At 36.0% G+C, this 21211-nt stretch overlaps 4 protein-coding genes across 4 annotated transcripts in view; 3 read left to right on the top strand and 1 right to left on the bottom strand.

Moving 5' to 3' along the window:
- The window catches only part of LOC142339403 (uncharacterized), a 39601-nt gene extending 33100 nt beyond the window's left edge, over nt 1-6501 (top strand). Inside the window, exon 3 of the mRNA XM_075389421.1 lies at nt 6157-6501. Within this exon, the coding sequence (XP_075245536.1) occupies nt 6157-6471 (315 nt within the window). The 3' untranslated portion in view covers nt 6472-6501. The remainder of the gene's footprint in view (nt 1-6156) is intronic.
- Nucleotides 1-13682, bottom strand: part of LOC142339401 (uncharacterized) — a 51247-nt gene extending 37565 nt beyond the window's left edge. The window contains exons 1-2 of the mRNA XM_075389419.1: nt 13029-13682; nt 9698-9894 (exon numbers count right to left, since the gene is read on the bottom strand). Coding sequence (XP_075245534.1) covers nt 9698-9894; nt 13029-13477 — 646 coding nt within the window. The 5' untranslated portion in view covers nt 13478-13682. The remainder of the gene's footprint in view (nt 1-9697; nt 9895-13028) is intronic.
- LOC142339404 (uncharacterized) overlaps nt 1-21211 on the top strand; it is a 64268-nt gene that overhangs the window by 1150 nt on the left and 41907 nt on the right. The window lies entirely within an intron of this gene.
- LOC142339402 (NAD kinase 2, mitochondrial-like) overlaps nt 1-21211 on the top strand; it is a 117631-nt gene that overhangs the window by 1149 nt on the left and 95271 nt on the right. The gene's annotated exons all lie outside the window — the stretch shown is intronic.

Genomic DNA, 21211 nt, shown 5'->3' on the forward strand with positions numbered 1-21211 from the left:
GACCATCGTGAAAGCTGCCCATGTCTCTGTTAAAAGCTTTCTCACTCTCTCTCTAGTTAATTCGCGATCAATCCGTAACAAAACAAGTCAATTACATTCTTCCATTCTTGCGAAGGACTGTCAGGCAATGTTAGTCACTGAAACTTGGATTATTGATAACAGTTCTGATTGCTTTCTATTACAACAATGCTGTCCTTCAAAGTACCTGTACTGTAGTTGTCCCCGTCTGGCTAAACCAGGTGGCGGCATTTGCTTATTTTATCATGAAGACATTGTATGTACTCTGAAGAAAGATGTATTCAACGATGCATGTGAACTTGTTCTTTTTGAACTAGGCCTTAACAACACAAGTATTGCTGCTGTTGGTGTTTACAGAGTGCCTGGGTCTAACATCACTGTGATTTTGGACACCATTTCTGTGTTCATGGAAGACATTATTGTGTTGTACGAGAAAGTTATTGTCTTGGGAGATATCAACATTCATCTCGGCACTGGCGCTCCATCAGAAAGACTCTGGTTGTCATGGCTAGAGGAACACTGTCTTGAACAGTTTGTGAACGTTCCCACACACACTGCAGGAAATATCCTCGATCATGTAGCAGCGACATCATCACTTACAGTAAGCAATCTTGTTGCTGATAACTTGCTAACATCAGACCATTATGTCATATCGTTCTGTGTCTCTGTGCCCTGGGTTGCGGAGAAGAGGAGGCAACTTATTGCGTTTCGGCGTTGGAAATTGTTTTGCATTGATTCATTTATTAAATTTCCGCATTTTGAAGACACGTTCCAGGCTGTAGATTCTGCTTGGAGTGCGTTTCTATTTGCTATCGAAAAAGCTTTAGATCAAGTAATCCCGAAACGCACCAAGTGGTTCACGTCACACAATTGTCCCTATTTTGACGACGAGTTGAAATTTCAGAAGAGACAGAAGAGGAAATGTGAGCGCGCATTTAGGAAGACTAAAAGTAGTGACTCACTTTTGTCATTTACGCTTGCAACTGATGAGTACTATCGCCTGTTATTAGTCAAAAAAAGGCGAGTACATTAGCTCAACCATTTCCAGCACGTGCAAGAAGCTAAAGTTTAAAGCGCTCGCTTCTTTGCTTGGAGAGAATCACCGTTGTTTACCGAAAACTCATGGATCAGCGAAGGAATTGGCGAATTGTTTCAATAGTTTCTTTCTAGCCAAGGTTAAGAAGTTGGTTGAATCAATTCCTACGTCAGACTTTCCCACCTATTTTCTGTCGCCTACTTCGCAACTTGATTCTTTTATGACAATAAGCAGCGAAACTCTACTTCATTATGTCAACCAAGTATCGAATTCTAGTTGTCCAAAAGAGCCGATGCCACCATCGCTATTCAAGACAGCTTCTTTGCATTTTCGCGACTCTTTGTTATCTCTTATTAATTTGACGGTTAGATCAGCGCGTTTCCCCGAGAACCTGAAAAAAGGCTTCGTTGTCCCTTTGATAAAAAAGCCTTCGCTGGATCCGGAGAACTTGAACAATTATCGACCAGTTACCCTATTTCTGTCCAAAGTGTTAGAATTAGTTTTATTCGAGCAGTTGAAAACATACTTGGAGGTTAATTCTTTGTATGGCAAGTTTCAGAGCGCTTATCGCCGAAGACACTCTACTGAGACAGCCCTGACCAGAATCTCTAATGATTTATTGGGCTACTTGGACTCGGGATTTTCTCCTCTTTACGTGGGTCTAGATCTTTCTGCAGCTTTTGATTCGATTGACCATCATTTGTTACTTCGTGTTTTGGAGATGCGTCTCGGTGTCCGATCTGACGCCTTGAAGATGCTAGAGAGTTACCTGATAGGACGTACTCAGTGTGTTTACCTTGATGGTGTCTTTTCTGACGAATCCGATGTTTTGTATGGTGTTCCCCAAGGTTCCATCCTAGGACCCGTTTTGTTTTGTTGCTATCTGCTGCCACTTGAAGATCTATTGTTACAAAGGAACATCGGTTTCCACATGTATGCCGATGACACAGTTCTATATTTTCTGTTCACTAGTCAACAAAATTTTGACGATACCATGAACCAAATTACTACTTTCTTTTCAAGTTTCCGTCTGAAGTTAAATAAAGACAAGAGTGAGTTTTTATGGCTTAAAAAACCTGACAAAGGAACCGTGACTGTACCACCGCTTTCTATACCTTGTGAAACTGGATTATCTTCGTCTGTTAAACTCCTGGGTGTTCAATTCGATCAGAATCTCTTGATGGAGAAGCAGATCAATCGTGTTGTGTCTTCCTGCTTTTTTAACCTTCGCAAGATTTTCTCTGTCAAACACCACCTTGAAAGGACCATTTTAATTGAGCTGATTAGAATGCAGGTGATCTCACGCCTTGATTATTGCAATATCCTTTATGTATCTCTTCCGACTAAGCTCATTTCAAAACTCCAGCGTGTAATGAATGTTGCGGCCCGCTGTATTTTCTGTTTACACGCCGGAACACCAACGTCAGCATATATTCGACAATTGCACTGGCTTCCAATCAAGCAAAGATGTCTTTTCAAGCTGTTGTTTTTTGTTCACAGAGCTATCCACAAGCCATCGGACAGTCCATTATATCTACAGGAGCTATTGAAACGAAATACTCGCGTTACGAGAATGAACTATGTGTACAACTTGGAAGTTCCGAAGACCCGCAGTGCTTATAGTAGACGTAGTTTCAGATACATAGGACCAATGGAATGGAATAAACTACCAGCCTCTTTGAAGTCAATCCCCACTGAACTTTGCTTCCGTAAAGCTCTTAAAACCTATCTGTTTTAATTCGCTGTGCACTTTTGAGTTTGTAAAAGGTGTTGAAACTAATAATAATAATAATAATAATAATAATAATAATAATAATAATAATAATAATAATAATAATAATAATAATAATAATAATAATAATAATAATAATAATAATAATAATAATAATAATAATAATAATAATAATAATAATAATAATAATAATAATAATAATAATAATAATAATAATAATAATAATAATAATAATAATAATAATAATAATAATAATAATAATAATAATAATAATAATAATAATAATAATAATAATAATAATAATAATAATAATAATAATAATAATAATAATAATAATAATAATAATAATAATAATAATAATAATAATAATAATAATAATAATAATAATAATAATAATAATAATAATAATAATAATAATAATAATAATAATAATAATAATAATAATAATAATAATAATAATAATAATAATAATAATAATAATAATAATAATAATAATAATAATAATAATAATAATAATAATAATAATAATAATAATAATAATAATAATAATAATAATAATAATAATAATAATAATAATAATAATAATAATAATAATAATAATAATAATAATAATAATAATAATAATAATAATAATAATAATAATAATAATAATAATAATAATAATAATAATAATAATAATAATACAGATGAGGCACTTTCTTTACCGATGGAGTCATAATGAACAAATTGTTTTTGCAGCCAACATTTGATTTGTCTTCTTTAATTGGGGCTCAGTTTCTTTTCTTTCCTGTTGATCTCAATCTTTTACCACTCTAGTTCAAACAAGGGGCGCATTGGTACCAAGTGCAGCCTAATGCCTCACAATTCTTTTTATCGGATAACTTCACTGACATAACTAGAACGGTGTTAAGTTGAAAATGGATTTTTTGCATAAAAATTTTGTCGACTTCAGAAACATTGTTGTTCCTTTCTCATTGCAGGGCAAAAACGAAACATTTGTTTGTAACAAAGTTCCAACAAAAAACTGATTGATAGACTAAAAATTTCAGCGTAAACTCTTCTTTCAGGAAGTATCAGATAAAAACACTCAAGTAGGAAATTACCTAAACTAAACTTCAGATGTCAATCAGATATCTGTCACCTGAAAATGTAATTACTTGAATAACTACATGAGTTTAGGTAAAGAACACTTGAACTGAGCGATTCCCTTTTGTTTCAGGCCTCAAAAATTCACGGCAGACCGCAACGATTTTTGTTTCTGTAATTTCAAACTTTGAATCCAATTACAGATGAAAATAAAATTTTGTAAGATTTTTTTCACTGGAATTCGAATTTCATGAATGCTTACTTTTTTTCCACGTGGATAGGTTAGTTGCTTTGTTTAATAATTGCAGCGCTTTTGAAAATTTCAGACGTCCAAAATGAAATTTGAAGCGTTTTGTTATTAATATGCTGATGCTTATTTTTAGCCCTGGAGTTTTTCCGAACGTTCTCCTCTTCTGGACATTAAAGTGACTAACTATAACGTATTCTCAATGATTTGCTCTCCTCGTGCAAAACATCTAGAATAAGCATTAAATGTTCGCTTGAATGAAAAGTGGAAAGGCGATTTTGAAAAATCTGTCACCGAAACGATCAGTACTCGCAACAACTAAAACTAGCTTTTGAAGCTATTTTTGACAGAAAATTATTGAAGAAACTCAAGAGTAATTTGGGTAATTTCTGAATGATACCTCATTTCATTGTGGGTACATTAAAGAGAGAAGTTAACCTGTGCAAGTCGAATATATAGATAGAACTCGTGTGAGCAAAAATATTGCCGAAAAATTTGAAAAATATTGTTCAGCTGTTATCCAGCAAAATAAATTATGCACTTTCTTTACAGACTGTGTCGTAATGAACCAATTGTTCTCGCAGCCAGAATTTGATTTGTCTTTTATAATTGGGGCTCAACTTTTTTCTTTTCTGTTGATCTAATTTTCCTAGCATTATACTGCAAACAATAGGCGCATTGGACCAAGTGCAGCCTGATGCCTCACATTATTTTTTATTGGTTTACTTGATTGACCTAACTAGAACGAAATTAAATGGAAAACGATTTTCTGTCACTTCCAATCTTTTTTGAACACATTAGCTCCTGTTTTGTCTCCTGCTTAATTTTTACACTCATTACCGACATTTGGTTTTTATTGAGTGTTTACTACCCCAGGTTGACCACATTAGACGAAACTTTGAAAACAAACTAAGACTTATACGGTGCCGTAGAGAACTTACAAAACTTTGTACGGCGCCGTTAAAGGCCATAATAAGTTTTCTACGGCAACGTAGAAAAATCGTATAATTCCCAATTTCAGTTTGAATTCTTAAAAACGATATATAATGAAACGCTTATTTCATAGGCGTCATTGTTAATTACGTTTTTGGCACTGGTTTCAACTTTTCTCACCTTTGAAAAATTACAAAACTTAGTAAGGCGCCGTATTAAGTTTTGTAAGATATCTAAGGTATTGCTTTCAAACTAAAAATTGTTCTGAAAATACACCCGATGGTCGTAAAATTTTACCTCGAAGCAGTTCTACTTCTTACAGCAGTTCTTCTACTTAAATTTTACCTCCACGCGGGTGTTTTTTGTTTGTTGATCTGTTAAATCTATAAATTATAACATAAAATGAGCAGCAGTTTCAAAACTGCACAATTCAATGGAGTCTATTGTTGCCAGTGGTTATGATTCACATTTTCAGATCCTCACGTCCGACTACAATTGACCTTTAAAAATAGATTTTCATTTCTTTTTTCTTTTCTGTTGATCTATTTTTACCATTATAGTACACACAAGGGGCGCATTGTACCAAGTGCAGCTTGGTGCCTACAATATTTTTGATTGGATTACTTGATTGACATAACTAGAACGAAGTTAAATGGAAAACGATTTTCTTTCGCTTCCAACTTTTTTTGAACACATTAGCTACTGCTTTGTCTCCTGCTTATTTTCTACATTGATGAATGTCATCTGCTTATTATTGAGTGTTTATTGCATGGGTTTTACTGTGTGACATCTTCTTAGACTTGTTTGACCGCAAAATTGGCATAGAATTGGTATTGATCGACTTCGAAATCATTGTTGTTCCTTTCGCAATACAACGAGAAATTTTTGTTTGCAACAAAGTTTCAACAAAAATCGATTGATGCACTGCATAATTAAGCGTAAGCTCCTCTTTTGGGTAATTAGACATGGAACAGTTCAGGTAAAAAAAAGTACCTGAAATACAATTCAGATGCCTTTCAGATATCTGTACGCCTGGAGTTCAACTGAGCCTGCAAAATCGCCTGAACTGAGTTATATTAACCCGCGACTACTGTTTCGTTTCAGGTCAGACCGCAATTCACGCCCGGAAACCAGAAAGAGTCAATGAAACCAAAAAGAACACTGACTGATGTTCAACTAGAAGAAGAGTTACAATCATTATATTCAAATTCACATACATCTTTATCCAGCTCAAGGAAGTCAAGACAGAGTGAATCTAGTTCATTCCAGTCAGGAATGACAGACAGACTCATACCGGTACAAGAACTGTCTCCCTCCCTTATTCCCAACAAAAACATGAACCCAGTCGTAACAATCTCAAACAAAAGTAGACTTAGTTTGTTACAGGCACCTGATTTCAACGAAGACTCTTATGTCTAACTTTTTAGCAAGATAGTTATTTCATTTGTATCTTTGCGTAACTTAAATTTCGATGCTGATAGCTAAGATGGGTGCCGAGGCCCAGCCAGATCTGGCCAGACAGGCTTTGTTACCCTTTTCAGTACGGGGGGGTTTAATGGTGCAAATCGAAAAGACCAAAAATAGAAATTAGCACAATTCAGAACAAGTAGACAGATTGTGTGCTTGTTTTTGAAATGTTGAAATGGATCTAAATTGTTTTAATTCTGATTTGTAAAATCATTTTATTGATTCACATTTCAGACAAAAAAATAGGACAAATTGGATATCAAAATCTTATTTTTTTGTTTTTTTTTGGAAAATTAGATGTTCTCTTATGGCCAAATCGTCTGCTCTTTCGTAATTGTTCACATTGCCAACATTCCTTCAAAATGGGGGAATATATATTCGAGACCGGCTTTTTTCCTCTTTAGTCAAATTTGCACTTAAAAAAGAGAAACATAATTTTGTAGCTCTTAGGGGTAGTTTTGATTGTTACTAAAAATTACTAATTTCATTCCAAGTAGGAGAAAAGGAGCTGTGTAAAAATTTGAAAGGAAAACAAGAACAGTTTTGGTGGTGGGGGTTGAGCATGTAAAGTTGTTAAATTATTTTAACATAATTGTTAGGATAAATGTAATAAAATTGTATATTAAAATATTAAAAAATTCAATTGTACAAATTTGGTTGACAAAAAAAGCAACGAAAAGATTTTCATATTAAAATTATTTAACAAAACGTAAAAAAAATTAAAAAACGTTTTTTTTTAATTTTTGTTAGATTTTTCTCTTTTTCTTAGCACATAAATAAGATGTCACTGATTCTTATTTCAACAGATTTTTGATTTAATCAAAACAGAAAAACTCTATAGGACATGGGAATCGAAAAGTTAAACAGACGGTGAATTTCTATTTAAAAAATTTAAAAACGTATTTTCCTTTTTGTTTTGAACTAAAAATGGATATTTAAAACTTTTTTGACTTGTTTTCAGTTCCCCTTTTTTCATTATTTTCCAGCGGCCGTACCCAGAGGAACGACTCTGATACTCCTTATGGGCAAGAGTAAGTTACAGAAAAAGGAATAGAAAAAGGAAAAACAAAAAGGTGTAAAAAGCTCCTTGGTGGTTTCTTTAGCTTCTCAAAATTTTTAGGGCCTCCACATTTGATACTTTGATTCAACTGTTTGAAATTTGGAGAGCTATTATAACATTTTAATGTTAAGAAGGAGAAAGATCGAGGGTTTGTTATGGGAAAAAACTTTTTTATATATAAAATCTATGTCAACCTACGCTAAGATCGCCTCCCATATCCCATTTGGAACTTGTTTTCATTAAAATGTCAAAAAACTGATCAAATATTGGATACTTGAGGCGAGAACATGGGCAAACCATTTGGTAAAAAAGAGAAAATTTCATTCTTTTTTCAATCCTATTTCCTATTGATCCATCCTGATGGTCAGTGGATTTTGGAGTTTAAGCACTGCGGTGGCCTCCAGCTCTAAAAAATGGCAGAAATTTTGCTTGGAATAAAAAAAACGCTAATAAGTAAATATCTATTCTTTGGAATAGAAAATTATATTCTTCTTACATAGACGCATTTTTGCAAATCGATGCTATGCATTGATAAGTCTGCGTTGTAAACCCCCCCCCCCACCCCCCCCCCCCCCCTCATGAATATGACATAAAATACAAATTTCGTTTTGTAAGGACATTCAGAAACCTAAAAACAAGAAAGGCAACCACTTGAAGAATAACCAAATTCTTCTTCACTCTTATTACTTCAGATTTAAAATAACTTTGATGTTTGCACTGCCCGATCTGTTATTTTATATTAAGTAGATCAAATTAGTGGGATTTCTACTTTATATGCTTTCACTTCAAATAATAATAACAGATACTTTTTTATTCATGTAGAGAATTTTTTCCACAATTGCTGCAATACATTGGCCAAAATCAAATCCACCAGTTAATTAAAGTTCTTAAATGCTATATTTAGCCAAATTGATCTTCTTTTTGCGATTTTGTAACAAAAAAAACAGTCGGATTTGAAAAATAAGAGAATATCTGCAACATTGCAACTTTCATCTCACTTGATTGTGTTAATTCAGAGAAAAACTTATTGCGGTTGACTCAAAATATACTGAATCGCACAAATACAGAACCCAGCTGGTTTGAGTAATAGACGTAAACAATTTTCAGTCTTTTAGGACAAAAAGTGTAAAACCTTTAGCGTCATAATAATTTTTTTTGATTTGTCACGTATATGTTGAACCGAAAGTTTTTTGATTGGTGGTTGATTTAAATTATTCAAGTAAAGAAAATGTCCGAAAATAAGACAAAAGATCTGAAAAATTTCAGACAAAGTTCTTACCAAAACGATGAAAAACTTGACATAATCATCATCAGTGCTTTATATTTTCAATGAGCAAAAAATTAGATGAGAACAAATCAGCAATTTACTTTTTGTTACTTCTGGAGTGTAAACACATTGCTTCACTTATTTTTGCAAAAAAACTTCTGGTTTTAACAATTTCGGAGGAAGTCTTATTTGGTGAAATAGTTCAAAACGCATCTGATTCATTAGCTGCTAAAATTATATTAAAATTAAGATTCTAATTTTTCAGTTTTCAATTTAAAGAAAGTTTTAATTAAGCTTGCTCTGAAAAATTGAATCGAGTTGAGTTTTGCAAAATTAATATTAAAAAGATCGTTTCCTCCGAGGTAGAAAAAAATCTTCGCAGACTTGAAACGTATGTTGGAACAATCTGTGCTACTCGCAGTCTCGCACGAGCCATATCCTGTCGAAGAATACATCTAGTTTTAAATTCCAAAGCCAAGACTAATCTTTAATATTTTGAAATTTTCCTAATTTGGCGGACAATTCAGCAAATAATGAGGATGATCAGAGTCGGAACATTAAGTGCAAACGCAACATTCAATTAATTGAGTGCATTTCGTTCCATACAACTGTTTATGATCAGAATTTAGTTTTAAATTTAGCCATACTTATACTTTAAATTAATGGTGCCACCCCACCGTAGCCTTTTTGATGTTTTTTGACCTGATCACAAGTAATTATGCACGAGGAATTCCAGCCTCCACCTGGAATGGCCTTTCTCACAAAAAAATTCGTTGTGCGTTTGGCTTAATTTATATGCTGAAGATATTCTGCGCTTTCATCTCAACCCGGGAAGAGAAATAACTGTGTACCTTTGAAGAAGTTAGCGTTGGACTGTGCACTGGCGTAGGATGGCCTGTGACTGCTGCTAGAGTTGGCATTCGAGAAGGATTCCCTCGAGTCTCCTATGAAGTTGTACACACTGTATGGCTCCACTGCAAACGTCGCGGAACTGGGCGAGCCCCTCCGTGGCAACATGGGGCTACAGGGCGAGCCAGAATTGGGGGAGCTTTAAAATAAATGACCATATACGATTTCTCCAACATTTGTTTTCTCGGTTTCCTTACACCAAACCACAGTAAGTTGTGTTGTGGCTGCCTATCCTAAGCTATCAAATAACTTGCCCAGGCTTAGGTCTCGACTTATAAAAAGACCTTCCTCAACTCAAAAGGGTATGAACAGACCCTGCACGACTCAAATCGCCTATGAAAAAGACATAAGCTCGACTTTAATTGTCCTCTCAACCTTTAGCTTGACCAATTTTAACCTGACTGGGCTTTAACTTGACTCAAAAATTTGTTTAGGGACTTAAGCTAGACTCAATTGTTCCACTCGGCTCTCTCAAAAATCTGCAATTTTTAAAAAAACTGATAATTTAAAATTTTGGAAAGGAAGACAATTGAATAACGCCATGTTTTTATCATGACTGATGAGAAGATCAGTACAATTAAACTACATTGTTTCAATTAAGCAACTAATGGGGCAATATAGTCCACCTGACAACTGTTTCGTCGCAAATATTTTTCGTCGGAAAAATTCTAATGTCTTTTGGTAGTTTTCCAACTGTATATTAAGTTGGTCTGCTGTGGTGCAATGCTGTGTAGTCTCACTCTATTGCTGCCATTGTATGTAAAGAAGCAGAAGTTTTTGAAAATAATTCTGTAATTTTCTATTCTGAACCCCTACTGGATATTTTGAATCAATTCATAACTCGAGGTCGAAACCTGGGTTTCCGACTATGGTTCAAACTCTTTTCTGCTTGAATCCTTGAATCTTTGCGGTAATCTCAAAAAAGTAAACCTGAATATGGATGAAGAATTGCCTACCGTGCCTAATAATTCTGACCCAGTGACTTCCTTAACTTTTTTTACGAACTCAAATGACCTCATTCAGAAAAGGCCAAACAACAAATGTTTACTTTTTATTAAATTGAAATTTTTATGAAAAATGATTCTAAAATTAAATAACCTTGGTTCACCAAAGCGTGGTTCAAGCGAAAAATTAGAAATTGACGAAAAGGAGTTTTTGTTTGTGCATTTCGTTGAATTATTCAGGTATCCAATCACTGCAGCTCCTTTGGTATTCACGTACTACACGGAAATCACTTTCGCAACTCATTGCTCGCAATTGTATATTGAAGGCTGACCCCTCTTTTTGGTTGACAATTGTCGACATTTTAAACCAAACATACGCGTTCTCCCCGCTCATTGGGAGTGACAAAATATTAGAATTTAGCTACTATATTCAGGCGATGCAGCTTCAATCAAGAAAAAATAACACAACAGGTGACAGTTCACTTTCTGTTTGGAATTTAGAATTGTGCCTCTCTAGCAATCATCATTATGCGTTTACTGACACAATCTTTTTGAGCGGATTTAAGGCTATCGATAGGCCTTAGGACTGGATACCTCTGCTATGGGCTAAGAGAGCTATTATTTCTAATGTTTTCCTCATTGTTTCAGATAGTCTACCAAAAATTTTCTATCGCCAAAGGTATGAACTGTATGCCCTTCTTGCTGCATTTCTTATGAAATTGTTCAATTTTTCTATCTTCAGCTAGGCTTGGAGCCTAACCACATACCCTCGCCGCATCTGTTTTATGGCTGCCTGCAGAGCTGGCGTTGTGATAGCGTCCAAAGCAGCCGGTTGTTATGCAATAAAAATAGGCAAATACAAGTATCCTCGTCTAGAAATATTTTCTGGTTTAAGATGTTTCTGCTCGAAAACAGGAAAAAATGGTTGACATGCAAGCTGTCATTATTGTGCTTCATGCTCTATCATGACGCAAAATGATGTCACCGCGACCATTACATGAAACGCTACGGTTCCAAAAATGTCGAATACCCTTGTTTTACAATATGGCCCTCGCCCTTCTCAGTCATACAGCGGAATTCCTAACCGGAATTTCAGAGCAACTCGGAATTTGTTGGACTGAAGATGCAAACCAAGAGCTGGGATAGGAGGAGTCATCAAATAGGCTCCTGGTTGAGCTAGGAAAAGCGATAACAGTCGAGTGTTTTCTCTGGTGTTTGTTTGCCTGTCAAGAGAGTTGCTCAGAGTTGAGTCAACTGTCCTCAGCAGAGCCAATGTGTTAAACTCTTCCACTAATTCCGCGTAATTGCTTTAGATTGATCTGGTCCTCAAATCTTGTGACGGGCCCTTGCTTTGATAATTGTACCTCATGGTTGTTTGCGATAAAATCAAATCAAATCCCATTAGCTACTGAGGCATGTCTTTATCGCGGTCTGGTTTCCTTATGTTCCCATCGATGGATCAGCGTTATTCTATGGGTTTCTGAATGATATCACTCACAACTCCCACCGTACTAAGGTGGGGTTGGAAAAACGAACAAGTTAAATTTAATTACGCTAAATTTAATTACGAGACATTCAGAACTTCAATTCAGAACCACGACAGGGATCAACCAGGTATTTTGATTTGTATTACTTAATTTGAACCAATTAGGGAGGGGAAGCATAGTGTCCACCATGGGTTGACCATCATACATCCGTTTCAGATACCATAGACCAGTAATGGGTTTTTGGCGTCTTAACGTATCAAGTATAAGACCAGATACACAAACAAAATTTGCTCGCTGCCTTGAAATTAACCGCAATTCATAGTCTACCCCAAAAATCTTCTCTAGATGTTCAAACTGCTCTAGATGTTGAAGGTACTAGACTATTGGTTTTTGATTACATTAAAGTTGAACAGAAATTGCCAGAACGGAAAGAAAACAGACTTCCCGAAAGAGATAGATATGATGCATCCAACAATTTATTCAGTTTGAGATGCCTGGAGAGAAAAATCTGGTCTGTGATAAAAAAAATATCCTCCCCCTGTAAATAGGAGAGTTATTGGTAACTTCATGAAGGGGTTAATTCTATATAACAGAGGATAATGGATGAGTTGATCAAATTTTAATGAACAAAAGTAGAAATTCATGCCTTTGTTGTCTTTTCAAATGTATATGCAACTGATAATTACATGTACAATAGTTTAAGAGACGCTCTATAAAACACTAAAAATAAGGGATCTTTTCAGCAATATTGATGTAAATGCCAATTTTTGGAGACGTTTTTGTAATTCATCTAAAATTTTCTTGAGGTGAGGGATGTTTTTGTTTATCGTGGCCCGTCTTACCTTTTGAAAAGTGGCTGGGGATGTAGAGGGTTTTGGGGTGGTGGGTGTTGGTGGTGAAGGTACTTTGACATTAGCGGGAGGGGTTGTTGCTGTCGATCGTGAGACACAACGTTACCCCCCTGTACACTTCGCGTCTTGGGCACTGGGGAACCCACTACAGGAGCGGTCGAACAGCAATCTCTGCAGCAGGAGGAGCCCTGCTTAGATGTAATAACTTGATTGTGATGGGGATTAGTCGTAATATTACAGCCCGAACTGGTTAAACTGTTGTTAGTGGATAAACTGAGATGGGCAGTGTTGTGGTAAGAGTGGTTGCTGAAATGTTTGTTCGAGAATCGATCATTGTCTAGAATGCTGAGATTTGACGACAATGACAAAGCACCGCCTGACAAGGAATGCTGCTCTTGGCTATTACTGGGGAAGCTCACGTTCATTGCAATTATAAGCATAAACAGATAGAAAATTATCTCACTAACATTACTTACTAATTCAAGCGTAAGTTATTGGTTGAGCGCTAATATACGTACGTGGTCATACTTACATGCTTACACATATATGCTCTCACTTAGCCGTCTATCATAGAAGGCAGATAGAAAAGGACGCATTTAGAGATTTACCTAAAATAGAGTTTAGGTGTGATTGGTATGGTTAATAGTACCATAAGCAGCTATGGAGGGGAGTAGATTGTGAACGGTAGAGCGGATGTGTCAGACTGTGCAATTGCATTAGAGAGATGACGTCCTTTTGACACAACTTCCGTTTAGATCTCTTCATGTGAACCACGCGAACCAATCTCAATCTCAAAATACCAAGATAAAATGCGTACGTGTAATGCTTAAAAAATTACATTCCAATGTAATTCACATCTTTTTCTGAAGAAGACGAATTGTGAAAGCAAAACGTTCAATTGGATTTGAGTCGGGTTTAAGCTATCAACATTGTGCTTTCATAACGCCGCAGAGGCATGCCCCAATCGTCACGGACAAATCTGTCCGATCGGTGCATCTCTTGTTCGTTTGTGTTCGATGTTTATACATTGAAAAAGTAACAAATTTCAACATTCAAGGGAATTCCACAACCCATGTTCGCAAAAGTGTCCAAATATTAACCGCGGAAGTGAGATCCAAGCTTTGTGTCCTATTTTTGCATGGTATTCAAGACTTTCTAGCACGATTATTGTATCTATTTTCGCCCCGGGCTGACCCTTCTTAGATACCATATCAAAGACCATATATGGTTCCATCCAAGTCTAAGCAAAATTTCTTGCATGATCTTGCTATGGTTTCTAAGAAGCCATATATGAACTTTGGTATGATTTTCAAGATTTTACATGAAATTGGTAATTTAGGCAGAGCAACGCGTTTTCGATGGTTTTCGCACCGATGGAACATTTTATGGTCTTGGATATGGTATCCAGGAAGCCATAATGGTCTTGGATATGGTATCTAAGATACCATATATGATCTTGGATATGGTTTCTAAGATTCGGCAAAACATTTTAAAAAGGCAACCCAATGAATGGCTTTCACTACATTTCCGCAAATGGTAAGTTGTATGATCTTGGATATGGTATCTAAGAAATCATTATGGTCTTGGATATGGTATCTAAGACACCATATATGATCTTGGATATGGTTTCTAAGATTCGGCAAAACATTTTAAAACTGTAACCAGATGAATGCCTTTCACTACATTTCCGCAAATGGTAAGTTGTATGATCTTGGATATGGTATCTAAGAAATCATTATGGTCTTGGATATGGTATCTAAGACACCATATATGATCTTGGATATGGTTTTTAAGATTCGGCAAAATATTTAAAAACTACAACCAAATGAAGGCTTTTCAATCCATTTTAACAAATGTTAAATTGTATGGTCTTGGATATGGTTTCTAAGAAAACTCTATGGTCTTTGATATGTTATCTAAGACACCACATAAAAGTGTCATAACGAATAAACCCGATCTCGATTTTTTCGAAAAAATGTTCTTCAACAACGCGTCTTTTGTGGAAACCAAGAGCTGAAAAAACAAGTACAAGGAGATCATTTATTTTCATATTGAAAATCGTATTCCTCATTTTGACTTTCACAAAACCGAAGCAAAATTTACAAATTTTCAATGTTCAAGTTTTGTGTAAAATCAAAGCGGCAAGGTTTTTTTGTTGGAGGCGGCAACACATTTTCTTTCAAGCTTTCCTCAAACTCCGCAGGCTTTGTGGGTCCCATCTTTACAACTTTAAGACCATTTTTTGGGTTTTTCTTTACTTCTTCACAAGTTTCAGCGCAATCGGTCGGATTCGCAAAATTTGCCCAACCATGCATCGCCTCAGATCATTTGCGCAGCCCCAAAAAGGACACATTTTGAATTAAAGGGTACAAAGACTTCATTTCAGCTTTCGCTAGACTCAGGGATCCCTTATTACTCGGCAGAAATCCGGAAAATTGGAAAGATATGGGAACATGGTATAAGTTTCTGATCTTCTTTGTCTTCTTTGCAAGTTTCTTTGGAGGGTTGACTTCATTCTCTTTATTTGACACCTGAAACACAAAAAAAAACATTTAACAAACAAACAGCAAGATCGCAAACCAATTGCAAGTAGATTGGTTTGCCAAAATTTAGAAAAAAAGTTCGTATTTCAATTAGAAAAATCGATTTTTTTGGCTTATATTTTTGAAAATAGTAAAAATCTATCAGGCCTAGGAGCTGCTTAAAGTGGTCCAAATTCATATAGCAGACTACCAGTAGAACTTAAGTTGTAATGCAAAAAGAATGCTCCGCCTAACATTCCAAGAAAAAAGTTCGTTTTTCAACTGCAATTATCCAATTTTTCTCTCATTTTTTGTTAAATGGAAAAACTTCTTTATAAATTGTTGATAAAAAACCAAAATAAGTTTTCTGTTTTCGGGCTTCTGAATTAGGCTGACAGTGCTAGCGAAGAAAATTTTAGCCATGAAGCATCTTGTAATTGGAGGTGTTTTCATTGCAGGTATTTTTGAAATCATTTTTCAAATCGCAATTTTTTTTCGAGAAAATTTGGTTCGCCCTTTTATTTCAAAAAATTATTTGGAATCAGTGGGCTTGTTACCCTAATTTTCTAGGCTGGTTACAAGTAAATTGCATACATCAAATTGTTCTCGCAGGTATCTTTGAAAATTTGGCTTGATTTTAGATTTTCCGTTCTCACGAAAGAATAATTCATTATTAGGACAAAATTGTTATTGGATTTTCCTTCTGTTTAGGACGCAAAAAATATTGAGCTTACAGTGCTAGCCAAACAAACATATAAACATTTAGTTTTCTCAATCAAGGACTTCAAAATGAAACAAAAATTGTCTATAATGAAAGTGAATTACAATTTTTCTTCATAGCAGAGCTAACTTCAGCAGCAAACTGTTAATCTTAGAACAAAAAGTTCTAGCGCACATATGTGTCTTATACAAAGTAAAATGATTACCTTATGGAAATTACAAAACCAATAAAAAACAAATAAAATTAATCGTGCTCAAGCATTTGAAGAAGGGGTACGAGATAGAGTTCATGCGAAACCTTTATGAGTAGACATTTCGAAACAATCATTTCCACAGAAATAGTTTCATATTTTTTTAGTTTTTCAACTTTTATATAGGAGTAAACGTCAAAATTAGATGCCGAGTTGCATTTGTATGAGTCTGTTACTCTGAACATTTCCACGGAAACATTTTCGATGCCACCTACAGTAAAGAAAATGCTCGCTTGTCCGTATCGGGTACTTGAACCATCAGAATAAGCCAGATAACTATTCTTGGAAGATAAATGAGCCTTAGAATCAAGCCAAAGCAAATTATGGTAACAATTGCTATAGAAAACTTTGCCCGGTGACAGCAAAGATTCTGGGATTCCACTTGTTACAACTTTCCTGCGGAACCTCTTTGTATTGCGTAGCGAAAGGCAAAACTCCTGCAGACTATCTTTGACAACGTCAACATTCAGTGACTGCTTATTCCTAAGGTAACGCTCTACTAACAAAGAGAGATGATTTACTGTGCCTGTGAACTTCGATTGCAACAAATAGTTTGCGGAGTCAAACATCATTGCTGACATTGACCAAATGGGGCCGTAGAATTTGAGCTGCCAGGGCAAATGAATCAAGGAATGTACATTGGCAGAGAAAACCTCCTCGCCAAATTGGTCTTTTGTCTTGTTAAGAAATAAGCTCACAAGTCTTTTCGCATCTTCAGCGTAGTCGGTCGAAATCATCATTAGGCGAACTGAGTAACTGAGCAACATAAACCTCTCGTAAAGTTGTTCGTTAACTGCAAAACTGAATAGAACAGGTCCAATATATAGCAGCCAAGCTCTTATTTCGTTTGCTTTGAAGAATTCTAGGTCTTTCAAAGTCTTCACTTTTCTCTTAAAGTCATTAGGGAGCTGAAAAAAAACAACTTCAATGCTCAAGTTAGAAAAAACACTAGTTAGAAAACAAATCGTACCTCTAAGTTTGCCACCATGCTATTGATATTCTCCATGTCTTTTTTAACTGTTTTCGCGACTATGACTTGCAGCAGAACTTTTCCAACGCCCAAGTACACCTGATGCATTACGTCAACTGGTGCAGTCAAAGGCAGATTGTCAATCAAATCGAAGAGCTTACTGCGGCCCTTCACTCCCATAAGCGATTTCAAGCCCAATTCTTCTATTTTTTCGAGACACTTTTTATGAACGTTAGATGTTCGCATTGCAGTTGTCATTTCGAGAGGAAAATAACGACTATTATTAGCTACTTTTGTTTCGATGAGACAAAGGGTGCAAGCGTACCTTGCCAAATGATGGTGCATGTTGAGCAAGGAGGCAGTAGCTGGAATGTCGGCGACCAAGAGAATAACTTTAAAGACTACCGAGTACTTGAGATTTCCAAGAGACACAACAACGGAGGATTCACGAATCTGCTGCTCAATTTCCTAAATAATTTAAAACAGAGAATAAATTGTGGATTCAAACCAAATGAAGTACTGAAAAAAATACCTGGAACACCTCATCCCAGTTGGGTTTATTGTTGCCCATCCAAAGGGAGGCCAGAACAATATTTTGGAAAGCAGAACGTCTGAGGGGCGGCAAGTTGGCAATTGCAAACCACACCGGCCAAATAGATTTGTTCGCCGATTTCATGATTCGCACACCATCTGAATTGAGTATCAGGAAAATATTCAATATTCTCTTTGCCGCATCAATTGCATTTGGAATTATGAGGTCACGCTTCTTATTTCGAATAGAGGCATACTTGATAATTGTCTGAACGTTTTTCTGCACAATACAACCAAGTTCAGCTACAAAATTCAATTTGTATCTTTCCCCATTTTCGCAAACCTGTACAATACCAGAAAGCTCTTTTTTCGACAGATGAAACTCTTTCTTCAATGTTCTAAAACTGGGTAGATCGTTGCGTCCGCTCACAATTTTGAGAAGCTTGATCCAATGAGCTGCTTCAGCGTCTGAAGTTCCATGTTGAGCAGCTATAGCATTAATACAAATTTGAAAGTTTGTCGATGACGCTCCACTTTCCGATACTTCGAGAACAGTGTCATCGCTGTCTGATTCATTTTTTTCTGCGGCAGCCACTGGAACCTCCGGGACTTCAGTTATGACCAAAGGGACAACATTTGAATGCTGTGGTGAGGAAAAGAGGTTTTGAAATGGTACTGGTGACAGAATTGAGGAAGTGGTCTGATTTTCGTTTTGCTCTTGCGTTTCTTGGGAAACGGTTTCACAATTTTCGGCTGCAACTTCTTCTCTATAATTGGTTTCATCATCCGAATCTGACTCTTCTGTATCATATTGCCTCAATTCAATATCTATTTTGGCTCTTTTTCTTTTCGTGGTTTTGACAAATAAGCGATGTCGTTTCTGGGAAAACCTTTTCAATTGATTTGAATTTGTTCTTGGCATCAGGTTTAGAGATTTTCTGTTATCAACGGTGCAATCTCTCTCCGACAATTCATGTAAGGCTGTGAAGGGACAGAGGCATTCAGAGTTGTTGTCTCCAAAAAATGAGTCACCATAGAAAACGGTGACTTCTTGTCCCGGCATAATATCTCGTATTACAGCAAGATTGACAAAGTGTTGTCCTTTCCACTCGCTTATCTGATACTCACAGTTCGGCCTGCACGAATGATTTGCAAACCTCACAGCCCCAACCATTATTCTGGAGTGACTACAAGCTGATGTCGGCTTAAATACAGAGACAGCTTTGATCGATGATTCGTCACAGTCTTTAATTTTCTCCAGGACAGACCACAGCTTAGGTAGAAACTTCTTCTTCTTAGGAACTCTTAATATTTCATCACCCTCATAAAAAAGCCCGTAGCCACCAAAAATGTCAGGTTTGATCGTATATTTGGCCTCTTTGGCTTCAGCGTAGCTCAACCTCAGCAGCTGGTCATACTTCTTGAATAAAGGATTACAATCCAGCAGGAATTTATACTCTTCGTCGGATGTCTTCTCAACCATTGACTCAACCTCTACAGTGCCATCATTTATCAGTTCAACTGTCACGTGAGCGTCACATTGCGCGAGAACCAGTGCCTTCTGTTTACTATTCATTCAATCTAAAAAGAGTTGGGTTTTGAAAATTTTGATTTAAATTGTATGACTACGTTTCAGAGTAGCGAAGAAATTGAGACGAAAAGTAAACAAAGTCTTTATTTATTGTCAACAAAGTTTTTAAACATGAGCTCAAAGCATCAACAAGACACGTGAGAAGAATAAAAAAAAGTCATGAATGAATGCGTTTTTAGACCGCGAATGTACTAGATTATGATTAGATCAAAATGACAAAGGAGTTGAAATCTTGGCAACAATCACAGGAAATGCACAGAGCAGTTGAATGAATTTTAATCAATCTTGTCTTCTCATGGTTCAATTCTGAGCACCTTGTGCCACCAGACGTTTCGTAGTTTTCTTCTTGATGTCCAATCCCATCTGGTTGGCAGAATTCTTGGCTTCTCGATAGGCAAGATCTGCCTGTTTAGGATACTTTCTCCTGATAACCTCTGAAACAAGATGAAAAAATTTGGAGCTTTCAAAACTATTTTAGCAACCCACATATCATCTTATATCCTAAGAAAACAAACTCTTTTTTGAAGGTTTAAGTACTATCAGATACTGCTAATTTCTTAACATTTAAACGATGAAAAGCTGTGAAGTGTAGCCAAACCTTCAAAAGCCTTCTCCAGATGCAGCTCAACTCTAATCCGAACATCGCTTACTTTTCGTCCCTGGCCGATCATCTGGCCTATAAGGACACAATCTTCACCTTCACCAAAAACTTTTTTTGCCAGCTCCCTGCCAAATTTTGAAGGTTCGGGACCAGCCTGCAAAGTCATCAAGTTTAAACCGTTAACGATGACTTCTGGGAATAGAGACGAATTATCAACAGTAAGGACTTCTCCCAGAATAAGATATCGGACAGAGCTTAGAAACTCGATATTGGATGCTTTCTCCTTTCGGCGGATCTCTTTTAGACAAGCTCTGTGCTTCACCAATATCTCATCAAGGTTTGCGTTGAAGGAGTCAATCAGTTTGTTTCCTCCGGGAACAGTTGTTTCTGATCAAAATGCCCGCAAATACACTTCAGTATGGCCTTTTATTTTTGAAGAGAGTGGTTGTTAATTCTACTACTGATTTTGCCTCTGGAAACAATGTATTTGTGCCAAATTTTAAATTCGTTTCGTATCTTTTCTTCTATTATTTTTTTTGAGAACTCCACATAGTGCTGAAGTAATACATATGCCTTTTGCAACCAAAATTGTGTTACTTACTGCAATTTTTCAAGCTTTTTAAACACTTTTTAAGAAATCTGACAAGTCATGGATTTCTTGGCAACCATATGCAAGACCATAAATATTTATGGTCTTGGATATGGATGCCAGGAAATTGAACAAAATAAAAATCTAACCTAATTTCTTTTTGGAAGGCTTAATGTAGTCAGAAGACGTTAATTTACCTGTTCCCTGTATTTTTTTTGTATTTTTTGACTTTGAGTTTTATGGTCTTACATGGCACCATAAATGTCTATGGTCTTGGATATGGTTCCCAAGACACCATGAACTTGATTTTTTTTCAAGTGTCTTGCAGAGTTTTTTTCCACTCAGAGTGCATTGTATGGGTGTTTTAAAAGCTTTTTCAGCAATGTTGACATTTTTGTA

The sequence above is a fragment of the Convolutriloba macropyga genome, chromosome 5 (genome assembly GCF_964194025.1).
Source record: "Convolutriloba macropyga chromosome 5, txConMacr16.3, whole genome shotgun sequence".
Lineage (NCBI taxonomy): Eukaryota > Metazoa > Xenacoelomorpha > Acoela > Convolutidae > Convolutriloba > Convolutriloba macropyga.